We start from the raw sequence: 26,155 nt of genomic DNA on the forward strand, positions 1-26,155 counted from the left end.
CTTTCCAGCCCTCTCTAAGCGCTTTTACGGAGTCAGCCTCTTGGCCCCCAACCATCTTGGCTCCTCATTTTACCCACCTCGGAAGGACGGAAGGCTGAAGAACAAGCCAGCTTAATGCTAATGGAGGCAACAATATAACTGCCAGCTTGGGAAGGGTTCTTTGTTGTGGTTCCAGGATTTTGAGTTAGGCACCATGTTTCGAGCTGAGACCCTCATCTTTCCACTTAAAAAATAAAAAGGCCGGTTTGTTTAAGTGACAATATAATTTTTATTTTTTTTTAACACACTGCTGGTTAAAACTGCCAGGCAGTAGATTTCAGAATATTTCCCTCAACCAGACATCCTGAGAGAAAAAAAAGAGAAACCAACAAAATGTATTTAAAAAACAAAACAGCTAAATGTACCAAAATGGGATGGAGGGAATAATTAATGCAGAACTCATCCATACCTATTTCACTTCCCCGGGAAAAGAAATCTTTTGCAAAGCCAATGTAGTCAGACAAAAGTCGTATGTGCTTTTTACCCTTTGCCCAAGCTCCATATTAAATGCACACCTACACACATCCCAATAATAAAAAGAACCAATGCAAAATATTAAGAGACACAAAAGTAAAGGACAGTTGCACACACCACCCCGCTTCAGAATTATGTACGGACTTTTAAAGTTATGAATTGCAAACCAGCGTCAGGACAGATTCCACCCAAGCTTGAAACCTGGCAGCAAACATTCTAGGCCAGGGGTCTCCAATCATGGCAACTTTAAGCCAGGCAGACTTCAACTCCCAGAATTCCCCAGCCAGCAAAGTAAAGTTGGCTGGGGAATTCTGGGAGTTGAAGTCCTTCAGGCTTGAAGTTGCCATGGTTGGAAACCGTTTTAGCTGTCCTAAGGGGCCACGTCAATGCCTCTTTAGCAAGCAGGGACACAAATAGAAAAGAGAAACATACACAACAGTACAATAAAAGGTGGGGCCTCAATCTTCTGATAGCCGAGACTGCAGCCCTCAAGACCTGCATCTGCCTTGTTAGTAATAACAAGGATTATCTCCACTTAAACTTTGATCGTGACAAGGTGACCTGACTCCAATTGGCTTAGGAAGTGAAGTTTAGAGAGAGAGAGAGAGAGAAAAGTCAGGCCCTTTCCCTGGGGGAATTCAAAAATCTCTCAAGGCACTCCCCAAAGGCACCCCAAATAATTTCCCACAGGTTTAACCAGGGAGTGATCTCTTGGTTCAAGAAACGAAGCCAGGGACACAAACAGAGTCCTGGTCAAATAATGATTTGGAAGCTAAGCACCACTCTCAGATCCCCCTCAAGCACAGCTTTGGGGGCCTGGGGGGGCATGGAGGGGCAGCCCAAAGGCAACGGAAGGAGGTTGGCTGCCAATGCCTCCCTATTCCCTACCTTTCTCGGGTCTTCTGCTTTGAAGGAAGCAGCATTAGGGGCTAGCAGGCATTGTGCGCCACCAGCTAAGCTCCTGAAGGAAGACGACATTTCGAGGCCCATCCAAAATTCTCCAGCAGAGGTTTCTACGCTGTTTGTCTTCGGGGTTTTTCAAAAGCAATCTACAGTCTGTTCTAGAGACCTTCAGGTCTTCAGGATAAACACAGTTCTGCACAGCAACCCACCCCAAATTTACCTTTGGCTTTACGGCCAGGGAGGCCCAACAATATCCCTTTACTTAGGCTTTGCTTTTGGCAAATTCCAAAACCCGATCTTTCCAACTTATATGAGTCGGAGATGCTTTTAGCAAGTCTTGGCCTACATCCAATGGAATGCCCATTGGTATTATCCAATAACCATAGCAAAGCAGAGTTTTACCTTTGGGATTCCCTGATGAGCCCCCACCTGGCCCTCCAGCCAAAGGCAACTGCACATCTTTCCCAAGGCTGCTCAAATGGCCCTTTCTTGCTGTTCATGGTGTTGAAACGATGGTACCCGATTCATAGGTTTCCTCTTCTGAATGTCTAAATCGCTGCAGTAAAATAGGAACATTTCTCCGTGGTATACAGGTCTGACGGAACCTCAGGAACTATAAAGTAGGCATTTATTCCCCCTGCTGGCTAAGGGAGAGGGCATTATATTTGTGCAAGCAAAATGTAGGTCAACAAATAAAACAATTCCACAAAGGGGCAGCCGGATTCCACTGTGCCCAATAATGCTACTACACAAGGACCGGTGCTCCAAGCACATAACTAAAGCATGCATCAGCATAAATGAACCCAGAACGCGGACCCTTCTCACAACAGCGGTAACGGTAGGAACCTTCATCACCTTTTGGCATCTGGCAGGCATAGACTGCCATTCACTTGTACCCTACAGCCTGCAAGCACAAGATCTCCAGCTTAGGTAGAAGAGCCTCAAGGACCACGGTCTCTAAATCAAGATGCCAAGGCAACGTAAGCCAGTTGACACCCCCCCCACTCTCTGAATCAAACTGTGCAGACCCACAGCAGTCTTAAAACTTTTATAGATCCTAAAATGGGCAGACGCCCGCCCCCACCCTCGCACAAACACAACCAGAGAGTTGTAAAAACAAAATCTGTGGAAGAAGAGAACAGCTTCTGTTCTGATGTGCTTTGTGGAGGGCAACTCTGCAAGCATCTTGACAGATCACCTGTTGTTTTTTATTTTCAGAGTATATAGAGGAATGAAAGGCCGAGCCCTCGCACATGCCCATGGTTTCAAGGGCACCTCAGAACAGGAAGTGAAGTGTGGAGGGTGACCTTCTCCACTTTCTGCAAGTGTACAGAGCATGAGGCTCCAAGGGCCTTTCTCGTGCAAAGTTTCTACAAAACAAAGTTCCTTTAAAAAAAAAAAAGACCTCTTGACATGCAAAGAAGCCTGCCAACTCATACCTGAAAAAGTTTAAAAGGCAGAAGCAACAAATGCAGATTCAAATGCTGACTTTGCTGCAGTTTCCTTTAAGAAAGAAAATACTAGAATGTTTTGCCACACTCGACGTATTCAAAACCTAAGGGGAAATTAGGGCCATGTTCTCTTTGTATAAAAAATAGGGATGAAGCCGCTCTTAACTAGTGAATGACTGGAACCAAGCCTTCTTATGATAAAAGGGAATTGCCTTTTCTCTATGCCCCAAGATCCAGAAATGCAGAATTTCAGTTGTGTTAAGTCTACCCATCCATATCAGAAACAAACCACCTTTTCCTTTAGGAATTTTGAGTTCTCTGAACTGGAGACGACTGCAAGTACAATTGCTCAGGAAGACAATCAGTAACTGTTAGCCTCCTCTGGCCCTGAAGGAAAAAAGGGAACAGAAATGAGGTTGCAATCGCTCACTTGATCTTCCTCCATCTTCCATTTGTTTGTGGAGGAAATGTGCAGTTTTACAATCAAGTGGGAAATTGGGGTACGAGCGAGGCAAGGCAGGGCAGCCTGTATGTTCTGTTCACTTGCAAAATATAAGTCAGCCCCTAAATGAACAGCTACAAGGGCTTTTGTTTAAGGATTAATGATTCAAAAAATGATCAGTTGGCTCCTTGCCCTCATGGCTACATACCTGAACTCACATAACATCCACCTGCTTTGAAAAACAGATTCATCTGTCCAGACCTGTAATATCCATAGCTTCCAATTTGAATTCTTCCAAGTTGAAATTCAAAGAATACAGAACTTGGTGAAATTACTTCGGGGTAATGTGTGCGAGACAATGAAGGTGTGAAATTTCCCTAGCTGTCCCTTGTTAGCCTTTGCTATCTTTTGCTAGCAGGTATCAACTGTCTCACGGGGCATAACCCATAAGTCACTTCACCAACGGCAGCCATAAAAATGGACACCTACTACCAAATATGGGCTTCCATCAAACAAAATCTAGAGCCCTGATCAAAAAAGAGGAGAGGGGAGGGGCAGCTTTCCGATGGGGCTCCTGCAAATCCCTGCCAGCATTTTAAGTCAAATGGGATTCATTCCTAAATAAATTGGGGCGGGATGGGCATACTACTAGTAGAAATATATATAAATAAATAAAAAGACAAGAATTTACTCTGAGGTGAAATATCTAAAAGGAAGCCAAATCCAGGCAGGAAGACGATTTTTCTGAGCCAGCTGGAGAAAGAGAGCAGCTGACTGAGTTTAATATGTTTACTAGCAGTATGAAAAGAAAATGCAAAACAGTTCATTTCCCTGTTGAGATTGTAGCTAAAAAAAATGGGACAAGTGCCTTAAAATTAAGCCCACAAACTGGGAAAATGGAAGAGATTATAGGAACAAAAGTGGCCGCTGCGGGGCTCAAGCACCATGAGCCGAATATCAACTGACTGATTGACAAGTACAGTCATCTTACTCTCTGTGTGAAAAGGCCATGGAGGAAAATGTCTTCACCCACTGCCTTTGTTTTGCCCAGATTCCACTTACATAACTACAGCAATGGAAAATCAGAAAGCCACATCAGAAGAGACAAGATCCCAGTAAATATTTAGGGAAGATAACAACTGCAATCCCAGCAGCCCAAGGAGGGAATTTTTCTGTAGGTTATAGATACTCAGCCAACGCTGCCTTTGCTCACAATACAATCTGCGCTCCATGGCAGGAAGCACCTTTTAAGGTCATTTCAGACGATGCCCACAAAAAGACCCGGGAAAGGAATGGCCAGTGGGAGCCCTCCAGAGGGCATGCATCTCTTTCAAAAGTTGCCTTGAAGCCGAGCCTGAAAAAAATGTAATGACTGAAGAAGCTCAAAGACACAAACCTTTTTGAGATTTCCTAGCTCTGGACCTCTGAAGCAGAAAAAAGGAGACGCCACCTTGGATTGTGGAAAGTCTCCAGGCACAAGAAAAACGGAAGGCCATCAGGGAAGCTTCCTACATGCCCGCTGGAGTGCCAGCTTCTACTGGTCAGGTTTTTGCCACGTAACACGGAATGGGAAGAGGAGTCAAGAGTGGAATCACAGCATTTGGGAGGACGGCGAGAGAAACTATATTAAAGTTACACAGAGGGGTGCGGGAGGGTGGGTGGGGGGGAGTGGAGGTGGTGGTGGTGAGAGGGAATTCTCTAAGGACAACTCAAGGCTTGCCAGAATTGTCATGACCAGGGAAAGCACTTGCCTGAAAATAAAATCTGCTCAGAACGCCTGGCAGAGCAGGTGACCTAGATTACCTGCTCAATCTGTCCCATTACCAAAAGCATGTTGACCAGACATCAATCCTTCAAAGTGAACCTCCTCATTCAGAGGAGAAAAGAAGTACCATGTGTTGAGCTACAAATGTTCTAGCGGATGTCTACCCAACCCCCACCTCCACACCCGTGGATCCTTCCAGCAAGGCTGCTCAGTGGCCGCTTTTCTTTTCAGCCAACCTTTGGATCGTGTGCCTTTCCTCCCGCCCCTTTGGACTCCATCTTGCTCGTCGCAGGATACGCTGCCTGCCCCAAAGATCCAGGTTCTGCTTCAAGACCTTCTGGACAGGAAAGGTGCCCGCTGCTGGCCCACAGCTGGCCAAGACCCAAAGTTCTGCTGAGGGGGATGCAAACTCTCCCTTTATTGTACCTGCTGCTCCTTAAAAAGCCATTATTTTCCTTAAATATGGAGAAGCCAGGACTGAGTCCACATTCGGCCCAACTCCTCCTCCCCGGCTTGCAGACCACTGTGCTTGCTGTCTTTTTCACAACCTGCAAAGGCAGAAGAGGGTTGGAATGAAGACGCCAAAGGCCACTAAGATCGGGAACATGAGGCTGCTGTTGTCCGAGGCATAGGGGTTTGGTGTGCGGGGGCCTGACTGGACCCGGTTCTTATTGGTCTGCTTTTTAGGGCTGGACCCTTCTTCGTACTCCTCTTCATCTTCCTCCTCCTCTTTCTTCTCCAGGCCTGGGTGAGGCTGAAGCTTTGGAACATCTGTATAAAGAAGAAAAACAATGCCAGAGTCGACACCATGGTGCAAAGCAGAGAAACTGCAGGGAGGCAAGCAGCATTTTTCTACACCCTAAACCGTTACGATTCACAGCTGCAGGCAAGATGCCTAATCCACATACAAAACCTTCTCAAGGCCAAGGTACAATCCCACCGAGGGATGAACATGTCAGCCTCTCCATAAAATTCAACAGGTTAGCATTTTCGGACCATTACAAACTCCCTCCCCCATTTTTTTCCCCTGGAAGGGAAGGTTGGGGCACCAGCCTAGGGAACAGAGAAACCTGAGGCTTGTGCCCCTATTCCCTTCCATTTCCTCTGGATGTCCTCAACAGACAAGTAGGATGACCCTGCTCAGACAGCCAGAGCACCTGCAGCCAGACCCCTGTCCACGTGACCTCTTCTACCACCCAGAGGTCAGCCAAATGGGAATGACACCCCAACCTCCAACTTCCCCGCTCCAGGGGTGCTCTGGCGTCGCATGGCAACATATTCAGTTTGCCTACAGACTTGTTGTCTCTTGCAGTGGGACTTGACTGCAGCTGGAAGAACTTAGTAAAAAGAAAACCGTTGCAGGTGAGGCAAGAGGAGTTCCTTTCTGCTCAAATGGACCTGAGAATACAGGTTATGTCCACCTCTTCAGCCAGAAGGCTTGAGGCATTTTCCTGTCTCCTGTGGGAAAACCCTTCTAAGCTAACATGCACCGGCTGAGTCTGGTTTACTGAACAGCGTACTAACAAGAAAACCTTTCCACTGGCCGGAAGCAACACGTAGCAGTTACAAAGAAAAAGTTAATGTTTAAACTCTTAAAAGCTAGAATCATTAGCACTTTTAGCAGTGCAGGACTAATTGCTATCTATTGGAGACCCTGAACATATTGAAGGATAACTCCAGCTATTCTGTTACCAGAATTATATTGTCACTCAGCCTAAACGGAGTTTCTACCGGGTTGCCAGCATTCAGGAGATGTTGCCTCGAGCTGTCCTTTGGACAGAGACAACAACACCGGACACTTTAAGCACAGCTGATTTGATACTGGCTTTGAGGCAAGAACTCCTCACTTATCTCCACTACAGACTAACCCACAGACTCCTAAGCCAAAACAGCACAATTAGAATTACAAGCCCCCTGACTGTTTACACCTTCCACACCATTTTGGGCAGTGCCAGTATCAATGGGAACAAGCCAGATGGTATTTCTGGCTATGGAGCCACCAAGGTTTTGAGTCTGGAGAAAAAGTTCTTCATTTGTTACAAACAAGGCAAGCCAGAGGAATTGCATGGCAAACGTAGGGAAGGCCTGAAGGACCGAAGCCTTCCCTCCATTTGCAAAGCCTTTTGCCACAGATCTCATCCAGGCCTCAATTTGCAGAGAATAGAGGCCTAAAGGAGAACGAGATCTCGTGCTACTGATCTCGTATGATTTCACGGTACTTTAGGCCTCTGCTCTCTGCAAATGCACCGAAGGCCTGATCCAGCGAAGCAGGCAAAGAACTCGCAGCACAGAGGAAGTCTTCACAGGGTGAGTCTCCACAGGCGAACATTGCAATGCCTTTGTGGATTCATAAGGATGAACAACCGCCGTGGTGCTGCAACATTCATAACTTTGGGACTGTGTTGTAAGTACTTGGGAGGAGCTATGTCACAACTTAGAATGGTAACTAAGTGAACTGTCGTAACTTGGAGATTACCTGTATATGGGGAAAAAAATAACTAATTAAGAGAAAAAACAACAGCTAGCCTTCTGCTTGCTGGAAATGGACAGAGGCAGCTCTGACAAAAAAATGTATAATTACTATTGGGAACAATATAACAATAATTCATTCAATCCTTAAGTGTACCATTAATATCACAGTATAGACACATTACTTCATTTTTTCCTTTTTAGAACAGAGACTTCAAAAATAAGTATCAATGACCAAATCTCTCTCTTAAAATCAGGATTTCCATTTACACAACTTTATTTCTCTGCTGCGCCCCAGGCTAGATAGAACGGAAGCTCTTTCTACAGTTACAGATTCTATCTTTTAGCAAATGAATTTAACATCACCTTAAGTTCCTTAAATTATTATATTGGTGTGTGACCTCGAGCTGCCCTTTGGACAGAGACAGGATCGCCCACCATTTGCCTGGGGGTTCAAAGAAGAAACGAGAAGTCAAAGAAGTTACTCACCATCCACTGTTCCTGCGAGGACATACAGTGCACAGATTTTTGGATTATCATAGTACCCCTGTGGGAAGCAAAGGAGAGTTGATGAATTCCTTCGTTACCATTTGTTTCTTTGGAAGAGCTGATTTTTAAGAATGGTTCCGGTCTGGGGCTGCCCAAGGTGTCGTCTTATGGAAGCTCTGTAGGAGAGTTCATAGCCCAGGCTCTCAGGGGTTGTTACCAGCCCACAGGGTTGCCCCGTTTAGGAGACGACTGGAAGAAAGTGAATTGGGATTCCCAGCCAGCTATCTGTTGGACTTTTTAAAGTACATGTAGACCTCGTTTTACAACCATTCATTCAGTGACCATTTAAAGTTACAATGGCGCTGACTTATGACCAGTATGTACACGAAGGACTTCTGCACCAGAGACAAGTTCCTTGTGTGTCCGATCACAGCTGGCCAATAAGTTAAGCTACTGAAGTTCGCAGATGACACAACAGTGATTGGTCTCATTCGAGACAATGACGAATCCGCATATAGACGAGAGGTCGAACGACTAGCCTTGTGGTGCAACCAAAACAATCTGGAACTGAACACACTCAAAACCGTAGAAATGGTGGTAGACTTTAGGAGAAACCCTTCCATACTTCCACCTCTCACAATACTTGACAACACAGTATCAACAGTAGAAACCTTCAAATTTCTAGGTTCTATCATATCGCAAGATCTCAAATGGACAGCTAACATCAAAAACATCATTAAAAAAGGACAACAAAGAATGTTCTTTCTGCGCCAACTCAGTAAGCTCAAACTGCCCAAGGAGCTGCTGATCCAATTCTACAGAGGAATTATTGAGTCTGTCATTTGCACCTCTATAACTGTCTGGTTCGGTTCTGCAACCCAACAAGAAAAACACAGACTTCAGAGGATAATTAGAACTGCAGAAAAAATAATTGCTACCAACTTGCCTTCCATTGAGGACCTGTATACTGCACGAATCAAGAAGAGGGCCGTGAAAATATTTGCAGATCCCTCGCATCCTGGACATAAACTGTTTCAACTCCTACCCTCAAAACAACGCTATAGAGCACTGCACACCAGAACAACTAGACACAAGAACAGTTTTTTCCCGAAGGCCATCACTCTGCTAAACAAATAATTCCCTCAACACTGTCAGACTATTTACTGAATCTGCACTACTATTAATCGTTTCATAGTTCCCATCACCAATCTCTTTCCACTTATGACTGTATGACTATAACTTGTTGCTGGCAATCCTTATGATTTATATTGATATATTGATCATCAATTGTGTTGTAAATGTTGTACCTTGATGAACGTATCTTTTCTTTTATGTACACTGAGAGCATATGCACCAAGACAAATTCCTTGTGTGTCCAATCACACTTGTCCAATAAAAATTCTATTCTAAAGAGTTCTGCTCTGTTCTATCTCATTCATTCCATTCCATTCTCACACTTATGACGACTGCAGCGTCCCTGAGGTCAAAATTCAGGCTCTTGGCAACTGGCAGGTATTCATGACAGCTGCGCTGCCCCAGAGTCAAGCGATCATCATTTCTAACCATCTCATCCAGCAAAGTCAACGGGGGAAGCCAGATTTGCTTAATGACCGTATGGTTCACTTAACAATTCTGGCAACAAGGCTGTAAAATGGGACAAAACACACTTTCCATTGCTTAGCAACAGAAACTGTTGGGGTCATAAGTCGAGGACTACTTGTACTTAAACTAACCTCCCAAACTTCCCTCAGGCCAAGCCCACAAATAATTCAAACTCCACTGAGGGAAATTCAGACTGGATGCACAATTAGCTGTCCCATTATTGCAAACCCCACTGTTTTTTAAAAGAGCTGCATTCTGATTTTCAACTGGATGATTATTAAGAAAACTTACAATATACCATGACATCCATGTTTGCGTGTGCTCATCCACCTTCATGCACACATTCAAGAGATCATAGGGACAAAGTTAATCTTAATGCAGCCTTGCAATCTGTTGGCCCAAAAAGCACCCACCTCTGTTACTTCTATTAAGAGAGGTGGGTGCTTTTTGGGCCAACAGATGAAGATCCATGGTACAGGACAGAGGGTGCAAATTCTCATCCTATGTCACTGCCGAAAATATGCTGCCCTTGGCTCTGCAGCTCCAAGGCAAGCCTTGGAACGTGTAAGTCTGTCAGACCTGCCCCAGGTAGATCCCTTAGGAAAGGAAGACCCTCGACTCCCTTTGGTAGAAGTGATATTGGCTGCAGTAAAGTCAGGCTAGAATTAAATTTCCAGTGCTAAAATGCAGTGGTGAAATCTTAACCGGCTTACTACCGGTTCGCTGGCTGCGCATGTACGCTGCATGTGTGTAGCACGCACCAAATGCGAGGTGCGCGTGCACAGTGCAAGCCAAAAGGAGGCACAGGGTAAGTAGAACAGTGCCGGGTGTGTGTGTGTGTGATCAGCTGTGATCGTCAGAGCCTTTTTTAATTATTATTATTATTCACATTTATACCCCGCCCTTTTCCGAAGACTCAGGGCGGCTTACACTATGTTAGCAATAGTCTTCATCCTATTTGTATATTTATATACAAAGTCAACTTATTACCCCCAACAATCTGGGTCCTCATTTTATCTACCTTATAAAGGATGGAAGGCTGAGTCAACCTTGGGCCTGGTGGGACTAGAACCTGCAGTAATTGCAGGCAGCTGTGTTAATAATAGACTGCATTAGTCTGTTGAGCCACAAGAGGCCCTTTTTAAAAGCATTTTTTAAAAAGAACCAGCAAGCTAGCAAGCGGGCAAGCAGGTGACCGGGCGATTGGGTGAGCATGAGCGGGGGGTGGGTGGGGAAGGGTCCGGTCTGAACCGGGAGCATTTCACCTCTGCTAAAATGATACAAAATGTTTCCCCTCATCCCAGCCTCCCCGCCCCCCCCGTCCCCATGACTATTCTGTATTCAGCCAATGAAGTTTCACCTACGCAGATGTTTTGAATACGCTGAGATTTCTGGGTAATCCACATTGTTTCTCAGGGTGCATGGCTTTGACTGCTGGCCCAAACTCCACTTTCTGAGCTACTCTGTTCTTTCTCAAGATGTCATTCCTCCCCTCCCTAATTCCCATCACATAGCCATACCTGCTTATTGCCCATTTGTTCTCCCCATGGCCCACCTCCCTCCTAGCCTTTGATGGTAGGATGCTAGCGAGGCGCCAAGCCAAAATATGCGGAGACACATGTCATGGCTGCCATTTTGCTTCTACCTTTCCATTATGTTGCCAGGCTGTCATTTGCAACCGGGGAAGGGAGGGGAGACACGGAATGTGGGTTGATAAGGACATGGGGGGTGGGGATGAAACCGGTGGCCCTGACAGTAAGTCACACCGATCCAGTACAAGGTCAACCAAAAGAATGCAGAGGTGGAGAAGGCGCCAGCTGAAGGGTTCCTTTCTTAAACAACCCGAGAATTTCTACTTGGACATTGACTGATAACAGGGAGGTGGCCAGGGGAAAAGGGGAACTTACCATATTTTTCAGAATATAAGACACACCTTTTTCCCCCAAAAAAGAGATTGAAAATCTGGGTGCGTCTTATACTCTGAATGTAGCCCTGCCCAGCCTCTCAAATGGAGGTTTCAGAGGCTGAAAAAATCCTCAGAAATGAAGCTTCAGAAAAACCTGCAAACAGAGCTTCAGAAAAAAGCCTCTGAAACAAAGTTTCAGAGGTTTTTTTTCCTGAAGCTCTGTTTCAGAAGTTTTCAGAGGCTGAAAAAAAAGCAAGGCACAGAGCTCACAACCAAAGAACCTATTGTTAAAATTCACCTCTGAGAACAGCTGATTGGAGGTATTCCAGGAGGCCGGATCAACCCGCCAATCAGCGGGTGGATTTTCCTCCCCAAAAACTAAGGTGTGTCTTATACTCTGAAAAATACGGTAATTGCATCTTTTTCCGTGGCAAGCCAATAGATTCTGCTCTGCTCTAATCTGTCACCACTTTGTTCTTAGTAAAGTACCAGTATATTCTTGGAAAAAACAATGAGCCAGGAGTCTTTCTTTGCTAATTAATGTTAAGTCGGATGGATGGCCCAAAATGCTTTGGAAGCACAAGGGACAGGTACCAAGTGCTTGATTTCCACAAGCAGATGATTATATTAGGACCTCGTATCTTATATTATTTGATTATCCACTCAGGAGAGGGAAGACGCTTCAAACTTTGAATCTGAATTTGCTGATAGCACATTCAGTCTACAAAAGGAGTTTTGAATTATTTTTTAAAACTGAGTTATGAATGGTCTGAAAAATCCCAGCCCTGACAAAGCTGAGGAGCAAGACGAGCGTGTCTCATTAAGGCAGCCATGTCTACAAAGGTGCTTGTTGATGCCAAGTCTCTGCAAGGCTCTGCTATGAAAGCAGCCCCTGCACTGCAGAAGCAGAGTTCTGCCCCTCCCAAAAGGAACAATAGCAGCTCTTGGCTGAAGGAGTCCAGGTAGTCCTCGACTTACGACCACCACTGAACCCAACATTTATGTTGCTAAGTGAGAAATTTGTTAAGTGAATTTTGCCCTTTTTTACAACTTTTCTGAGTGAAGCACTGCAGCTGTTAAATTAGTAACATGGATGTTAGGTGAATTTGGCTTTCCCATTGACTTTGCTTGTCAGAAGGTTGCAAAAAGGGATCACGTGACCCCAGGACACTGCAACCGTCATAAAGACGAGTCAATTGTCAAGAATCCGAATGTAATTCATGTGACCATGGGATCATAAGTACTAAAAATGTCACTTTTTTCAGTGCCCTTGTGATTTGAAATGGACCCTAAGCAAACTGTTGTAAGTTGAGGACTGTCTGTCCTCTCTTTCCTGCTCTACTGGCCCCTTCCTCTTGAGATAAGACTTGCTCCTGAATGAAAGAGACACGTGGTTCCCTGGGCTCCTCTGCCTGCACAGGATAGTGACACGGCTGATCTTTGGAAGGGGAAAAGGGCTTAGCCAATTTGCCTTCTTGCAGGTGTTTTGTTTGTTTTTTTACCTTGACAAACTCAATGTTAAGCTTTCCTGTGAAGGTAGAAACCTCTCCCTGCACACTCAGCTTCCCCTTCTTGATGCTGATGGGAACAATCTCATCATGGGCAGTGCTGTGTCCCACTCTGTCAAAGATGTCCAAGTCCTTCACCACTATGTGGCCGTTCAGACGCACATCAAAAACCTGCAAGTTGAAAAGAAGACAGAACTGCTATGAGCACGTTGGGAACACAGACCCAGCCCGGCCCAGGTGAGTTTTCAAGCCACTCTAAATTCTCTCTGTGAAGAATGGAACGGCCATCCACCCTTGGGTCTACACTCCTGGATGAGGAATCTTGCATAACTCAGGCCACTGTGAGTTGCTTTCAATAAATGTTGCACCAATGGAAATATTATTTTATTAACACCAATTTGAGATGGTGCCAACATCCACAGCTGCTAATTGGATAAAAGGGTATACCCACTCACGGGTAACATAAATGAGACAAGTACCTTTAGTTATATAGTCAGAACTGAAGTTTAAGGTCGTTCCCCCTCCACAGCCCAAAAGTGGAACACTCCACAACCCAGGGGAAACCGTCCAGGATGACAGCCCAATCTACACCGCTTGGGATGCCCCCTCCAGCTCCACCAACCTTTCACCGATGCCGTTCAAATGGCACTTTTGTGCATTCACAAAAAAGGCTTTTTCTTTCTTACCTTCTGCTGTGACTGTGCAAAATAGACTTCAGCGAACTTCAGCACCAGGACATAGTCGCCCTCTTCCTTGATAGGGACCTCGTAGCCAAATGTTTCCTCGTTGTAGCGTTCCGTCTGGTAGAGAATTTGATCCTCGGGGTTGGAGCGCAAGATGGGCAATTTCATGCCATAATCGGAAGCTGCAATTCCAATTAATACATACTGTATTTTTCAGACTATAGGACGCACTTCCCCCGGGTCCCCAAAAGTGGGTGGAATTGTCTGTGTGTCTTATAGAGCAAATATTGTGGCAGGGGGGAGGGGGAGTTGGTACGGTGCCGATCAGCTGTTCTAGGTGGTGGGGATTGGCACTGCCCACTCACAGCAATTCACAGTGAATGGGCCGATTTTTTTTCTTGTTTTCCTCCTCTAAAGCTAATGTGCATCTTATAGTCCGAAAAATACAGTAAATTTTATAAGCATAAGGCAAGTTTACCTTAGCCCATGGGAAGGTGGCACCAAACATTTAAGTGTTTAGCTTCTCCTTCCTTCTCCCAGACCTTAAGGCACGGACTGTCCAAACTTTTGGCTTGCCTGGGCCGCATTAAGTGTATTGGACCACATACAGGATAAACTATGCAGCATAGTTAACTTATATAAATAACAAACTTCCTTTTTTTAATCTTTGATACAATCTTGTGGAGCCGCAGCTCAGGGCTTCATACGGCTTGGAGGTTGGACACACCTGCAAACTTAAAGAAAAAATTCCCTGATCAAATGACTGACACACACACACACACACACAGAGCTAACTTGAAAGACATCTGCAGGCTCAAACCAAGCGGGTCACAAGGTATTCCAAGAGTTCTGCCAGTGACATTGGCTCAAGATCTACTGGCCTGTTTCCCGGTGACATGTGGCAGATCAACAAGGGCTTCCTACTTTCAGTAGCTTAACAGAAACAGAGCAGCATTTTCTTCCCTCCTAAATTAAGCTGCTAAATCAGGAGCTCTTCGACAAAACCAGGAAGCAATTGGTGGGGATGAAGCTTCAAACTCTGGAACAGTACTGAAAACGAAATCCCGTGCGGAGCAGGTCTTTAGCTGCATCCCTCTCAGGGACGCTCGGTCCACGTTGGTGAGCTACCACTTTCCCCCCCAGAATCCACTTGGTGGATCTTGGGACGGTAACTAAGAAATAAAAAGCTTTCAGGTCTGCTCAATATTGGGAGCTCATTTCTGGAGAGAAACTGACACAGCTGTGCTTGCTTCTCTCTGCAATGCAAGCTGTTACATCTTTCAGGTTACAAAACTAAGATCTTGAATTGGTGGTACAGGCAGTCCTTGAGTTAAGACCAGTCTCTTAGTAACTGTTCAGAGTTATGATGGGCATCCCTAGAGCTACTTACAACCCAGATGTGAAGTTCTGGCACCCTCCCTGCAGTCACGTGATGCTATTTCTGGGCGCTCACCCCCTGCATTTACAGCTCCTTGGGGTATCCTGTGGTCACATCACTACAGTTTAGGTTTTTTGCTGAAACCCAGCATTATTTCTGGTTTAGAATAGAATAGAATAGAATTTTTATTGGCCAATTTTGATTGGACACACAAGGAATTTGTTTTGGTGCATATGCTCTCAGTGTGCATAAAAGAAAAATAAAAAACAAACAAACAAAGTCCATTTTAGACAATAGAAACACAACAAGAGGTTTCCCCTGTTCCCCCCCCCCCAAATAAATGAACTAGCTGAAAAGAAAACCTGAGAACCACAAGCCACAAACCAGCCAGAAGCCCTGAAACTAAAAACTTTCGCAAAGCAGCCAAAGAGAAGGCATGCATGGGAAACCCCAGAACTCCTCCGGCTCTTACAGACAGCAAAGCAAAGGCTGAAAGAATCTGCACTAAGAGGGGGCACAAAACTTTATCCTCCTTCTTTCAGAAGCAAATGTGGATTATCTTGAAGACCACAAGTGAAAAAGAACTCCGCTAAAACAGCCTTTCCACCTTTGGACGACGTATGCTGATTGCGTTTATACTCTTCTCAAAATATTGCAGCGGTCAAAAGGGAGCTAGATTTTTGTTGTGCTGCACTGACCACGCAGTTGTCTGAAACTATATATTGTAGTCCTTGACTTGCAACTATTTGAAGTTAGAATGACACTGAAAAAAATGACTTAACAACTGGTCCTTGCAGTGACCACCGTTGCAGCCTCCCTATGGTCGCAAAATTCAGGCACTAAGCGACCAGCATGTATTTACAGTGGTTGCAACATCCCAGGGCCATGGGACCGTCGTTTGTGACTTTTCCAGATAGCAAAGCCAGGAGGGAAGCTGGATTCGCTTAATAAGTGCAGTGATTTGCATAAACAGGGCAAAAAGAGAAAGTTTGGAAAATCAGCCACGATTCACTTAACAACCTTACAACTTTGCTGCTTAGCAATGGAAATGCTGGTCCCAATTGTAGTTATAAGCTGAGGACTAGCTGCATGGCTAGATCATGGGGGTCTCATTTGGAGAGGCACTGTCAGAGCTTCGTATTCGCTAGCTATGAGCCTGCCATGAACTATGGGAGTGGGGAGGAAGCCCCACTCATCGTACCTTCCAGAGACACCAAGGTCTCAAGGTCCAAGCCTGGAAATGGAATGCAATAGCTTACCAACCAGCCCATCACTGAAGAGACTGCCTGAATTTTAAATATAGTTGGATAATAGGGGCCAGGGGAGGCGAGGAACTGGATGGGGAAAGTTAACTGGGAAATTTTAGCCCGCAAACTTCAATTCTGGCTTTGTTATATTGTAATTCACTTGGCTTTTAGTAAAAGTATATCTTTCACTATAAATGGAGTCAAGGGTCTTTCTTAACTAAAGGACCAAGTCGGGGCAGGTCTGACAGGCACTATGTGTGGGGAAACCTGTTTCAATTTACCTGTAGAACCTGGATACACTCACTTAGGATGTGCTATCCAGCTTGGAAGTCATTCAGATTCAGGGAAAGAAAGCTTCACTCCCAGGCACTAAGAGGGGAAGTTACTCAGGACTGAAGTCAGTGCACTCCTGCCCTGGTTCTAGCTTCATCTACCAAACACAAGCAACACAATCCCAGACTGCAATGGAAGTGCAAATGGCTGATGAGCATCTTTACTTTAAATATGGCTACAGTACGTTCATGTGATTATAATATCAGTTGATAACAGAGCATTTCTAATTAATCACAAAGCTAATCTCTCTTTTATCTACAAAGCCACTCTTCCTTCTCACACACATATAGGAGAATGTCTCTTCAAAAACAATGCAGTTTTTATGAGACATGGGTATGTTCATCCAAAAGCAAGAGCAGGTTTATATTTATATTTAAGCATCAATTATTGACAGCTTTAGCACTCATCATTGAAGGTTCACTCACCCACAGTAGAGCATGCAACATTCTTTAATCAAGAATTGCAAAACTGGATTTGGAGAATAGATAAGTAGGAGTTAAGCTTAAGACACCACCCAGACCTTCCTTGAGCCAAAAATTCTCAATACAGCAGCACGCTACAGATTAAAACAAAGTGTGTTGCAAGCTTAATGTTCCCACTAGGAGAAATGGTTATTCTACTCATTTGGCAGATTCAACGCTGGGCTCCTCCTATGAACCTGAGGGTCCTGAGTCTGCCTGGCTTTTGCAATGAGAGGAATTGCAGATTCTCAGCATACTTGCCAAGACTCAGAAAAATCCGCCTACAAACTTTTGCAAAGAAATGGCTCTGGGAATATCTGAAAGCAGGGAATCTTCTAACGTGCGATTCTCTACCCACAATGCAGAAAGACCTCCAAACAAGGATGAAATCTAATGGAGGAAGAAGCTGATGTAAACCATTACCAAGTTAATGAAAGCTACCTGCTTGGTTGAAGATGACATCTTCATCCAGTAGCTTACAGCCAACACATTAAAACAATTCGTAACACCATAAAGATTAAACAACTTTTGTTGAATGTTTGGATTTGAATTGTAGAGTTCCTCAGGTATGACCTACTTACTTTTAGAACAAGGGAAGGAAGAGATGACTCGTTCACCAGTGTACAGGGTGCAGGGCATGGGAGGAAACTGTCCCCTTCCCCTCCTCTGACTTGCTCAGGCCCCTCTTGGAATTCTGTGTCCAATTCTGGCCCCACCATCCAAGCAGGACGTTGACAAACTGCAGTACGCTCAGAGGACGGCGACCGATGCGGGGAAAGCTCTGGAAACCAGATCTGGCAAAGACTGGACGAAGGAAGGGGGCAGATATAGTGGGCAGCACAGAGGCTGCGGAGAGTTAGGGTAGCGCTCTTCAGAGGGCTAAGACCAGAACCGGCAGCCAGGAACGACAAGCAAAGAGATTCGGGTTAGACAGGATGGTGGGAGAGGTAACAGAGGAAGAAGCTGCCTCATGAAATGGGGGCTTCCTTTCCATGTTTCTAACCGAGGCGCTACTGAATCTGTCTCAAATGTGGTAGCAGATTTAAACTAGAGATCCATTCTGGGGAGGAAGTTAGAAAAGAAAGGATTCAAGATGCAAAGAATTAACATAGAAAACACAACCTTGTGTTCAGAACACAAGATAATTTATTCCAGGAAAAATGAATATAGGACATATTAATGACTGTGAAATACACACACACGCACAGAGTCAACTGTCCCCCTCAAGTCATCTAGCAAAGACAGAGTGCTGGCTAGTTGTTCTTGCCAAGAGTATACTTTACTGAAGCTTATGTGGTTATAGAAGTAGCGAAGCTGAATCTGAGATTTTCCTGTGCAAACAATACAAAGTAAATGTTCCTCTCCCACCCTCACCCGACCGCCATCCCCCAGGTATCTGCAAATGTCCAATCAGGTGCTTGTATATTGTTCAGGGAACAGGTTCTCGGTTCCCAGCTCTGCTTATTGATAGTTCAACTTGGCTGGCTGGAGCTTCTCAGCTGGGCTTCCATTCCACCCTCTGTCTCCCAATCTTTCTCTCTGTTGCTAATGTCCAGCTGTCAGCTCAGAAAGCTTGGATAGGAGAGATACAGCCATCACACACACACACACACACACACACACACGTAAAATAGATTTATATGCCACCAACTCCCACAGAGTGACATTAAAAGCGAACAGTATAAAAACCCAACCCACCCCATTATTATATATTATTTTAGATTTAGATTATAACACATATAATCTCTTTAGATCATAACACATCAGCTGGTCAGGATACAATTGCAAAGCCCTCTTCCTCTCCCAACTAAATAGTTCTCTGAAATAGGTTGAGAAGACTATTTTAATTTATAGTTTAAATACATTTTACTGTAAAATAATGTAATATACATGGGAAAAACCAATCCCACCTCAGCACCAAGTCATTATTTCTGGCTTTTAATTTGGAATCCAATGCAGATATGGCCACCCCAAGTCCCTACTTGGCGTATGTGCAGAGCTCGAGCCTCAGGTTGGAGCTTTGCCTGGCCTTCCTCTCCAGAGAAGCTCAGCAGAAAAACTTTGGCAAGCCCCACAGTTAACACTGACCGTCTCCAGCTCAGGAGTATCTGAGAGAGAAATGGACCTGAACGGCCCCAAAGCCATCTCTTCATTGGGACAGAGGCGGCACTGCCACAAGCAGCCTTCCCTCCCACCTGGTGGCATCTGAGGAAAAGGGATCCACCCTTGGCTTGAGCGCAGCCCCTTCCGCTCCTCCTAGGCAGGGCAGGGTCTAGCCAGGATACTTTGCAGTCATTACACAATGATGCTGAAGAGCTGCCATTTTTTCCCCAATTTTACTTTCTCTCCTTTACTACTACAGATCACAAACCAGAGAAAAGTAGAATAGAAACGCAGGAAACAAAGCAACCAAAAATTATCTTTTCTCACAGCTAGAATCCCAGAAAACTCACTGGACTTCCAAACTTTAATGCTAAAGTGAGGCAGAGAGTGGGAAGCAGACCAAGGGCCTGCACAGAGCTTGCAGCGGTCAGTTGGAGAAAAGCTGTATTCACCTGGGAAGAGGCTACTTGGTCATATCCATGGACTGTCCAGTATACAACCAGATTTTCTCCTACCTATACCCTCTCTTTGCAAAAGCCAAACTCCTTAAGGGTTTGATTGAGAAAAGACATAGATTGCAAACTTGCACAGTCCAACTGCATGCAGCCACAAGATAGCAGAATATTGCAGCACGCTTAAGCCTGAAATACTTTTTATAGACTTGTGGTAAAGTCCAGATTTTGCAAGCCAACATTTCCCAACCTGGTAAATGGGTTGATATCTTAGATTACAGCTAACATAGAGAAGACAATCTAAATACTTGTGTAAGAGCTGAATATCGAAAGAATCTTTGTTTTGACACCGAAGGGCAATTTGGAAATATGATGGCAACACAGAAAATGCATGAAATGGACGTTTGTTTTAATATATCTCACATATTGATTTTGAATGAAAAATCTGGAAGTTGCTTAGTGTAATTAAGTCTGATGATAGCTGAGTTACATGGGCAGGAAATGTCTGCAGCATGATCACGGGGGCAAGATCAGAGAATCAAAATGTTAAAGGAGCCTAGGACCATTGAATTCAATTTCCTATCCAGGACAGGAATCCAAATTAATACATCCCAAAAGACTAACTCTTGTCTTCAGAGAAAGGAAGCCCACCATCTTTCTCGGAGTTAATTTTCCTGTTGAACTGTTACTTATGAGAATTTTTTTCTAAAATAATTCTTCCACATTCTTCCTGTAGTTTAAATCCATTATTCCATGTCCCAGACCCTGATAAGACAAGATTGTGACCATCCTCCAGTTTGGCCTAGTCAAGTCAGTTTGGTCTAATGGTGAAGACTTCAGGTTACCAAGCAGGAGACCCGTGACTTTTAAGTCCCGCCTCAGCCATGAAAGCTGGCTGGGTGACACTGGGCTACTCCTCCTCTCTCAGCCTAACCCACCTTACAGTTGTAGTTGTCGCTATGGGGAAAATAGGGGAGGAAGGAATATTGGATTTATTTGCCACCTTGAGTTATTTGTAAAAATATTAAAGGCAGGAAACAAACCAACCAACCAACCAATAAGACATGATTACAGGTATTTGAAGAGGGCTCCACCTTTAGTCTTCCCGTCTGAAAATTAATTCTCCAAATTCCTTCAATCTCTCATCGTGGCAACTGTTCGTTTATTTTCAGACTATTTCTCTAAGGTACCATGATAGTTTTAAATTTTGCTTTTATCTTTTAGGATGTCCACTATCCCAGTTATGTCTGTCAACCGCAAATCTGTTAAGCATTTGTCTCCTCTTGGCAGATAATTAATAAAGTGTCATTTTTACAGACTACAGAGCTGGAACTTCTGACAGCTCATGCCACTGAAAGAATCTTCAGTTTATGCAGCAAAATCATATTCCATATCTGTAAACTGCCCCGGAAGATGACAGACATTACTGAAGATTATGATCTGTTTTGCAAAACCACACAATCTACTAAGGCTTTACTCATCAAACCTTCTTCCCCTAGCAGTGAAAGTACTACTGGATGTGTACAAGCAGGAACTGCAGCGTTGTGTCAAAGTGCTGTGTCTTTCCAATATAACCCTCTAGAATTCCGTCAAGCTGCTTAAAGATTAACAAGCCTGGAAATGAAAATGGGGAAGAAGCTGAGAGAGTTGAGCTAAACTTAGGCAGAAAATTATTGGAACTACTGGAGCACAAAGTGATGAAACTGTCAAGCAACTTCGCAATGGCTTAACATTTTCCACTTTCCACCAGCCCAGTTCTGGGACACTGAAAAACAGCACAGCGCAAAAGGAAAAAAACCCCAAGAAATGTAGAAAGACAGGAAGCAAAAATTATTGCGGCATTTTATAAGACAAGGAGATAGAAGAGAAGCAGCTTCTGGTTTACTCAAACCACAAACAGCTCCCTAGAGACACCTGGAATTGGTGTGGTTATTTCTTTGAGCAGACACCACATCTATCAATCTCCAACAGAGCTACATGTATGTCCCCCCCCACCATCTGAGGCGAATCAAAAGGAGAACAGGCCATATGCTCAAGTTCCTCACATTTGCAGTTTACCATTCATACAAGGAAAGCCTTGTATGACTTGTCAAAAGAATTCAGAAACTCTGGTTTGTCACTGAAGCCCCCAAATCCAGCCACAATAAGCCAATAGGGAGAGGGAGAGGAGATGATAAGGTGAACTGTAGAAACCAAGATGTTGGGAAATGGTGAAAAAAAGAGAAGTAGATCAGGGAGGGCAGTTCTGAAGAAAGAGAAGAGGCCATGGCAGTGAGGAGAAGGGGAAGCCCAGAAAGGCTGGTCTATCCCTCATCTTCCCTTGGCTGCTTAGATTTCTGCTTGCAGGCAGAGGGTGCATTGGAATTCACACCAAGGCAGAGATCAGGCCATGATTTCCCCAGAGCAGAAGCAGGGCTATGAAGGGCAGAATCCATAAAAGGGGGGGGGGGCTCCCCTGTGCATAGGAGTTGTGGTCCAACACACCTGGAAACCCCAAAGCCAGATAATGAGATCTGCATTACTCTTGGCCAACGACATCTACACAGTGCCTCGGACTCAAAAGTCTACACACGTGGGTGACCAGAGCTCTTTCCACCGTCCTTCACACCAGTATCTGTACAGCATCCAGAGCTCCATCTACAGCTGGGGTGAGGGGCTAAATCCTGCACTGCCTCTGCCCAGTGTTTCTCTGCAAGCATGCCCACCGGGGAACCGGGCCTTAAGAGCGAGGCGGCCGCCCCCGCTGGAGCAGCCAAAGGGGAAAGGCAGGCTTTCAAGTCCACTTTCCGTGGCAGCCGCCACCGGGCCACAACGTGGAAGGCAACCACTGCATCGCCCCTTTCGCCCAGCTTGGTGGAAGGTTCCAGGGCAGCTGCTCCCTGGTGAGCCCCGGCCGACACACAGACCTCCCCCGGCCCCATTGACAAGCAGCGCTGTCAAACTCAGAGCGAGACCCTCTTCCTGTTCCTGGGGGACGCCCAGGGGCCACATCCTTCCCTCCTCTGCAGTCTCGGGCATCGCAGGAGGCCCAGATAGGCTGCCTCGACACATGGCAGCTCCATCGCAGCCGTGCGGGGGCCAATGTCACCCAGCCCTACGCCAAGCCCCCCCCCGTCCCCCAGATACACCCCACAGCCCCCCCCGTCCCCCAGATACACCCCACAGCCCCCCGTCCCCCAGATACACCCCACAAGCCCCCTGCCCCCAGATACACCCAAGCCCCCTGCCCCCAGATACACCCAAGCCCCCGTCCCCAGATACACCCCACAAGCCCCCGTCCCCAGATACACCCAAGCCCCCACCCGTCCCCAGATACACCCCACAGTCCCCGTCCCCAGATACACCCCACAAGCCCCCGTCCCCAGATACACCCAAGCCCCCGTCCCCAGATACACCCCACAAGCCCCCGTCCCCAGATACACCCAAGCCCCCACCCGTCCCCAGATACACCCCACAGTCCCCGTCCCCAGATACACCCCACAAGCCCCTGTCCCCAGATACACCCAAGCCCCTGTCCCCAGATACACCCCACAAGCCCCCGTCCCCAGATACACCCAAGCCCCTGTCCCCAGATACACCCCACAAGCCCCTGTCCCCAGATACACCCAAGCCCCCACCGTCCCCAGATACACCCCACAGTCCCCGTCCCCAGATACACCCCACAGCCCCCGTCCCCAGATACCCAAGCCCCTGTCCCCAGATACACCCCACAAGCCCCCACCCCACCCCAGGTGCAGAAGCCCCGCGCGAGGAGGCCGCCCCGGGGGGGCCCCGGCGGGGAGGCGCGCTCACCTCGTCCCACCCGCCCCTCGAGGGGGTCCTTCCGGAAGTGGATCCCGTGGACGTCCACATGGGCCTCCCCGCCCGCGTTGACGGCCCAGACCACGTTCTCGGCCAGGCTGGCCCCGGCCACGCTGCCAGGCGGCGGCTGCTGCAGCGCCAGCAGCGCCAGCAGCGCCGCGGCCAAGAGCGAGGCGACGCGGAGCTGCGGCCCCCCGGCCGCGGCCACCATCTCCGGCTCCTTCCGCGATGCCGCCTCAGCTCGGCAACGGCTCCGCCCCGCCGCCGTTGCCGTTGCCGCCGCTGCCCCTCTCGCACATGCCTCCCGCCGCCTCAGCCGCAAGGGGGCATCCCACCGTGCTGGCCGTGCCGGCTACCCTGACGCCGGCCAATCGCCGCGCGGCTTCGCGGGGTCGCGCCGCCTCGTTGGCTGCCGGAATCCCGCTATTTGCATATCGGCACGGCCGCCGGCCCATAGGTGCGCGGCGAGGGGATGGCAGCAAGGTACGTTGAGAGCGCAAGTGGACGAAGCCGATTGGGGGACTCTTTCGCCTATTGGAGACGCTTCCCGCCTTTCTGGGGGCAGAGCGTGGCCGTGGACCGTTCCACGGAGACCTGAGAGGGGTGCGACTATTCGCTTCTCCTTGGGCAGCCTCTGCTCTCCGCGGCTTATTATCACAGAGAGAGAGGAAACGGAGGAACTGCGATGTCTGTGTTTTCCCTGGCAAACGTTTCCCTACATTTACACCCCCCCCCGGATTATCCCTCGATCTAGTGGTAGAGGCCAAAGTAGGATGTCCAATTAGAAAGCTACAGCGCGGCTCCTGAGCGCGGTGGATTGTGGAGTCGTGCTGGCAGGAAACCGGAAGTTGATGCCCGAGTGTTCAGAGGCCTGCGGGTGCCATGGCAACGCACGCCTGTCCTCGAGTAGCGGTTCCCTCGTGGGAACGGCGCTCCTGACTGAATTCGCGTTAACGTGGCATGTAAGGGAAGCATCTTATTGCTTCCCGTGACGAGGTAGCGGTTCAGCCCACCTGGTTTATTCGCAAGCATTGCCATGAAGTCTTAAAAAGCCTTAAAATAGGTATAATTGATGTGCCAAGCAATATTTTTTTTCCAACTTGGCAACTTTTAAGATGTGGGGAAGTGTGGTAATAGGTTATTGTTCATTGTGTGTCTGCACTTTGCCTAGAAAAAGGAGTGTGATAAACAGAATCACTATTGCTGCTAGCCCTTGCGCATGTGCAGAGTGCGTTTTCTTAGCTCCTGCTTGACTCCCTGCTTTCTCTGCGTCTGGATTTCAGCGGCTGCAAACTCAGCACCAGCAGCCCGGGGGGCCTTGTGGGAATCCAGCCCTGGTGCTTGAAGGGGTCATTTAAAGACCATCTTTTCGGGCTCATCGGGAATGCCAAGAATAGGAGACTTAGGGGATTTTTAGTAAACTGTTTTAACCGATTTTTTAAGGGGAATTTTACGGGGAAGGTGGAAACTGACGAGTTTGGGTTGGGGGGGGGGAGGGGTAAAGGGTAGGGAGGGAAACCCGTCGGGGGAGAGAGCCAAGTCCAGTATGCGTTCTCGGTGTTAAATTAGGTCCGAGGGAGGTGGGGGAAGGTTTTGTTCCAGCTTATCAGGGTTGTGCTATTGATACGGTAAGCGGGAGAGGCAGATATGGCGGAGGGGGGCGGGCCACATCAGGTTTTGGGAATGTGCCCTCGCTATTTAAGAGCGATCGCGTGCTCCGGCCCCCCTGCTTCTTCCCGTGACCCGAGTGGCCAGAGTACTCGGGACTTGGGCTTCCGGCTGATGTTATGCAATGCAAGGTCCGTGGTTAACAAAGCCCCCCTGATTTCAGATCTAATTCAGGAGGGGTCCGCGGATGTTATGGGCATTACGGAGACCTGGTTGGGCACGGAAGGGGGGGGTTCCCCTAGTGGAGATGTGCCCACCAGGTTTCCGTGCATTCCATCAGCCGAGGGCCCAAGGTAGGGGTGGCGGTGTGGCGGTTATTATTAATGAAAGCCTAGAACCGAGGGAGACCACTGTGCCTCAGATAGCTGGTTGTGAATCCCTCTATGTGAAGTGGGGTCGTAGGACTCAGGTGGGCTTGCTGATCACGTACTCCTGGCTCCTTGCTGCGTGGCAACAGCCCTGCCTGAGTTGTTGGAGTTGTTGGCCGGGTTGGCAGTTGAAACCCCTAGACTGTTGGTCATGGGGGATTTCGACTTGCCATCAACTGGCGTGGCATCCTCGACGGCTCGGGAGTTCATGGCTTCCATGACGGCCATGGACCTGACTCAATTAGTGGACGGCCCTAACCACATCGGGGGAGGCACTCTAGATCTGATTTTTGTCTCTGGCCAGTGGGCGAATGATCTGATTTTAAATGATTTAGTTATTGAGCCTCTGTCATGGTCAGATCATTCTCTTCTTCGTCTGGACCTTCGGACCGCTACTCACCACCGCAGGGAGACGGAACCAATGCGTTGGTTCCGTCCCAGGCGCCTGATGGACCCAGAGAGGTTCCTGACGGAGCTTGGGCCGTTTCCCGAGAACCTGGCCCGCGGCACGACTGAAGAACTAGTCGCGGCCTGGGAACAGGCTGGAGCTTTGGACCGTGTCGTGACTTTGCGGCCTCTGACCCAGCACAGGTCTCAACCAGCTCCTTGGTTC

At 47.1% G+C, this 26,155-nt stretch overlaps 1 protein-coding gene across 1 annotated transcript; it reads right to left on the reverse strand.

The window, feature by feature from the left end:
* Positions 1 to 244: 244 nt before the first annotated feature.
* Positions 245 to 23,984, reverse strand: MLEC (malectin). Its single transcript, XM_058158406.1, has 5 exons — positions 23,498 to 23,984; positions 13,735 to 13,913; positions 13,043 to 13,219; positions 8,033 to 8,090; positions 245 to 5,845 (listed from the first exon to the last, which is right to left on the reverse strand). The coding sequence occupies exons 1-5, from the start codon at positions 23,715 to 23,717 to the stop codon at positions 5,616 to 5,618; spliced, it is 864 nt and encodes a 287-aa protein (XP_058014389.1). The 5' UTR covers positions 23,718 to 23,984; the 3' UTR covers positions 245 to 5,615.
* Between the last annotated feature and the right edge of the window lie 2,171 nt (positions 23,985 to 26,155).

Source organism: Ahaetulla prasina, chromosome 15, assembly GCF_028640845.1.
Source record: "Ahaetulla prasina isolate Xishuangbanna chromosome 15, ASM2864084v1, whole genome shotgun sequence".
Classification (NCBI taxonomy): Eukaryota; Metazoa; Chordata; class Lepidosauria; order Squamata; family Colubridae; genus Ahaetulla; species Ahaetulla prasina.

Excerpts from the sequence above, each read along its gene's own strand:
- MLEC (XM_058158406.1), bottom strand. The coding sequence starts at position 23,717 with ATGGTGGCCGCGGCCGGGGGGCCGCAGCTCCGCGTCGCCTCGCTCTTG. Across the intron at positions 13,914-23,497 it reads CGAGGGGCGGGTGGGACGAG|CTTCCGATTATGGCATGAAA; the intron begins GTGAGCGCGCCT and ends TTGGAATTGCAG. Across the intron at positions 5,846-8,032 it reads CCTCGCAGGAACAGTGGATG|ATGTTCCAAAGCTTCAGCCT; the intron begins GTGAGTAACTTC and ends TTCTTTATACAG.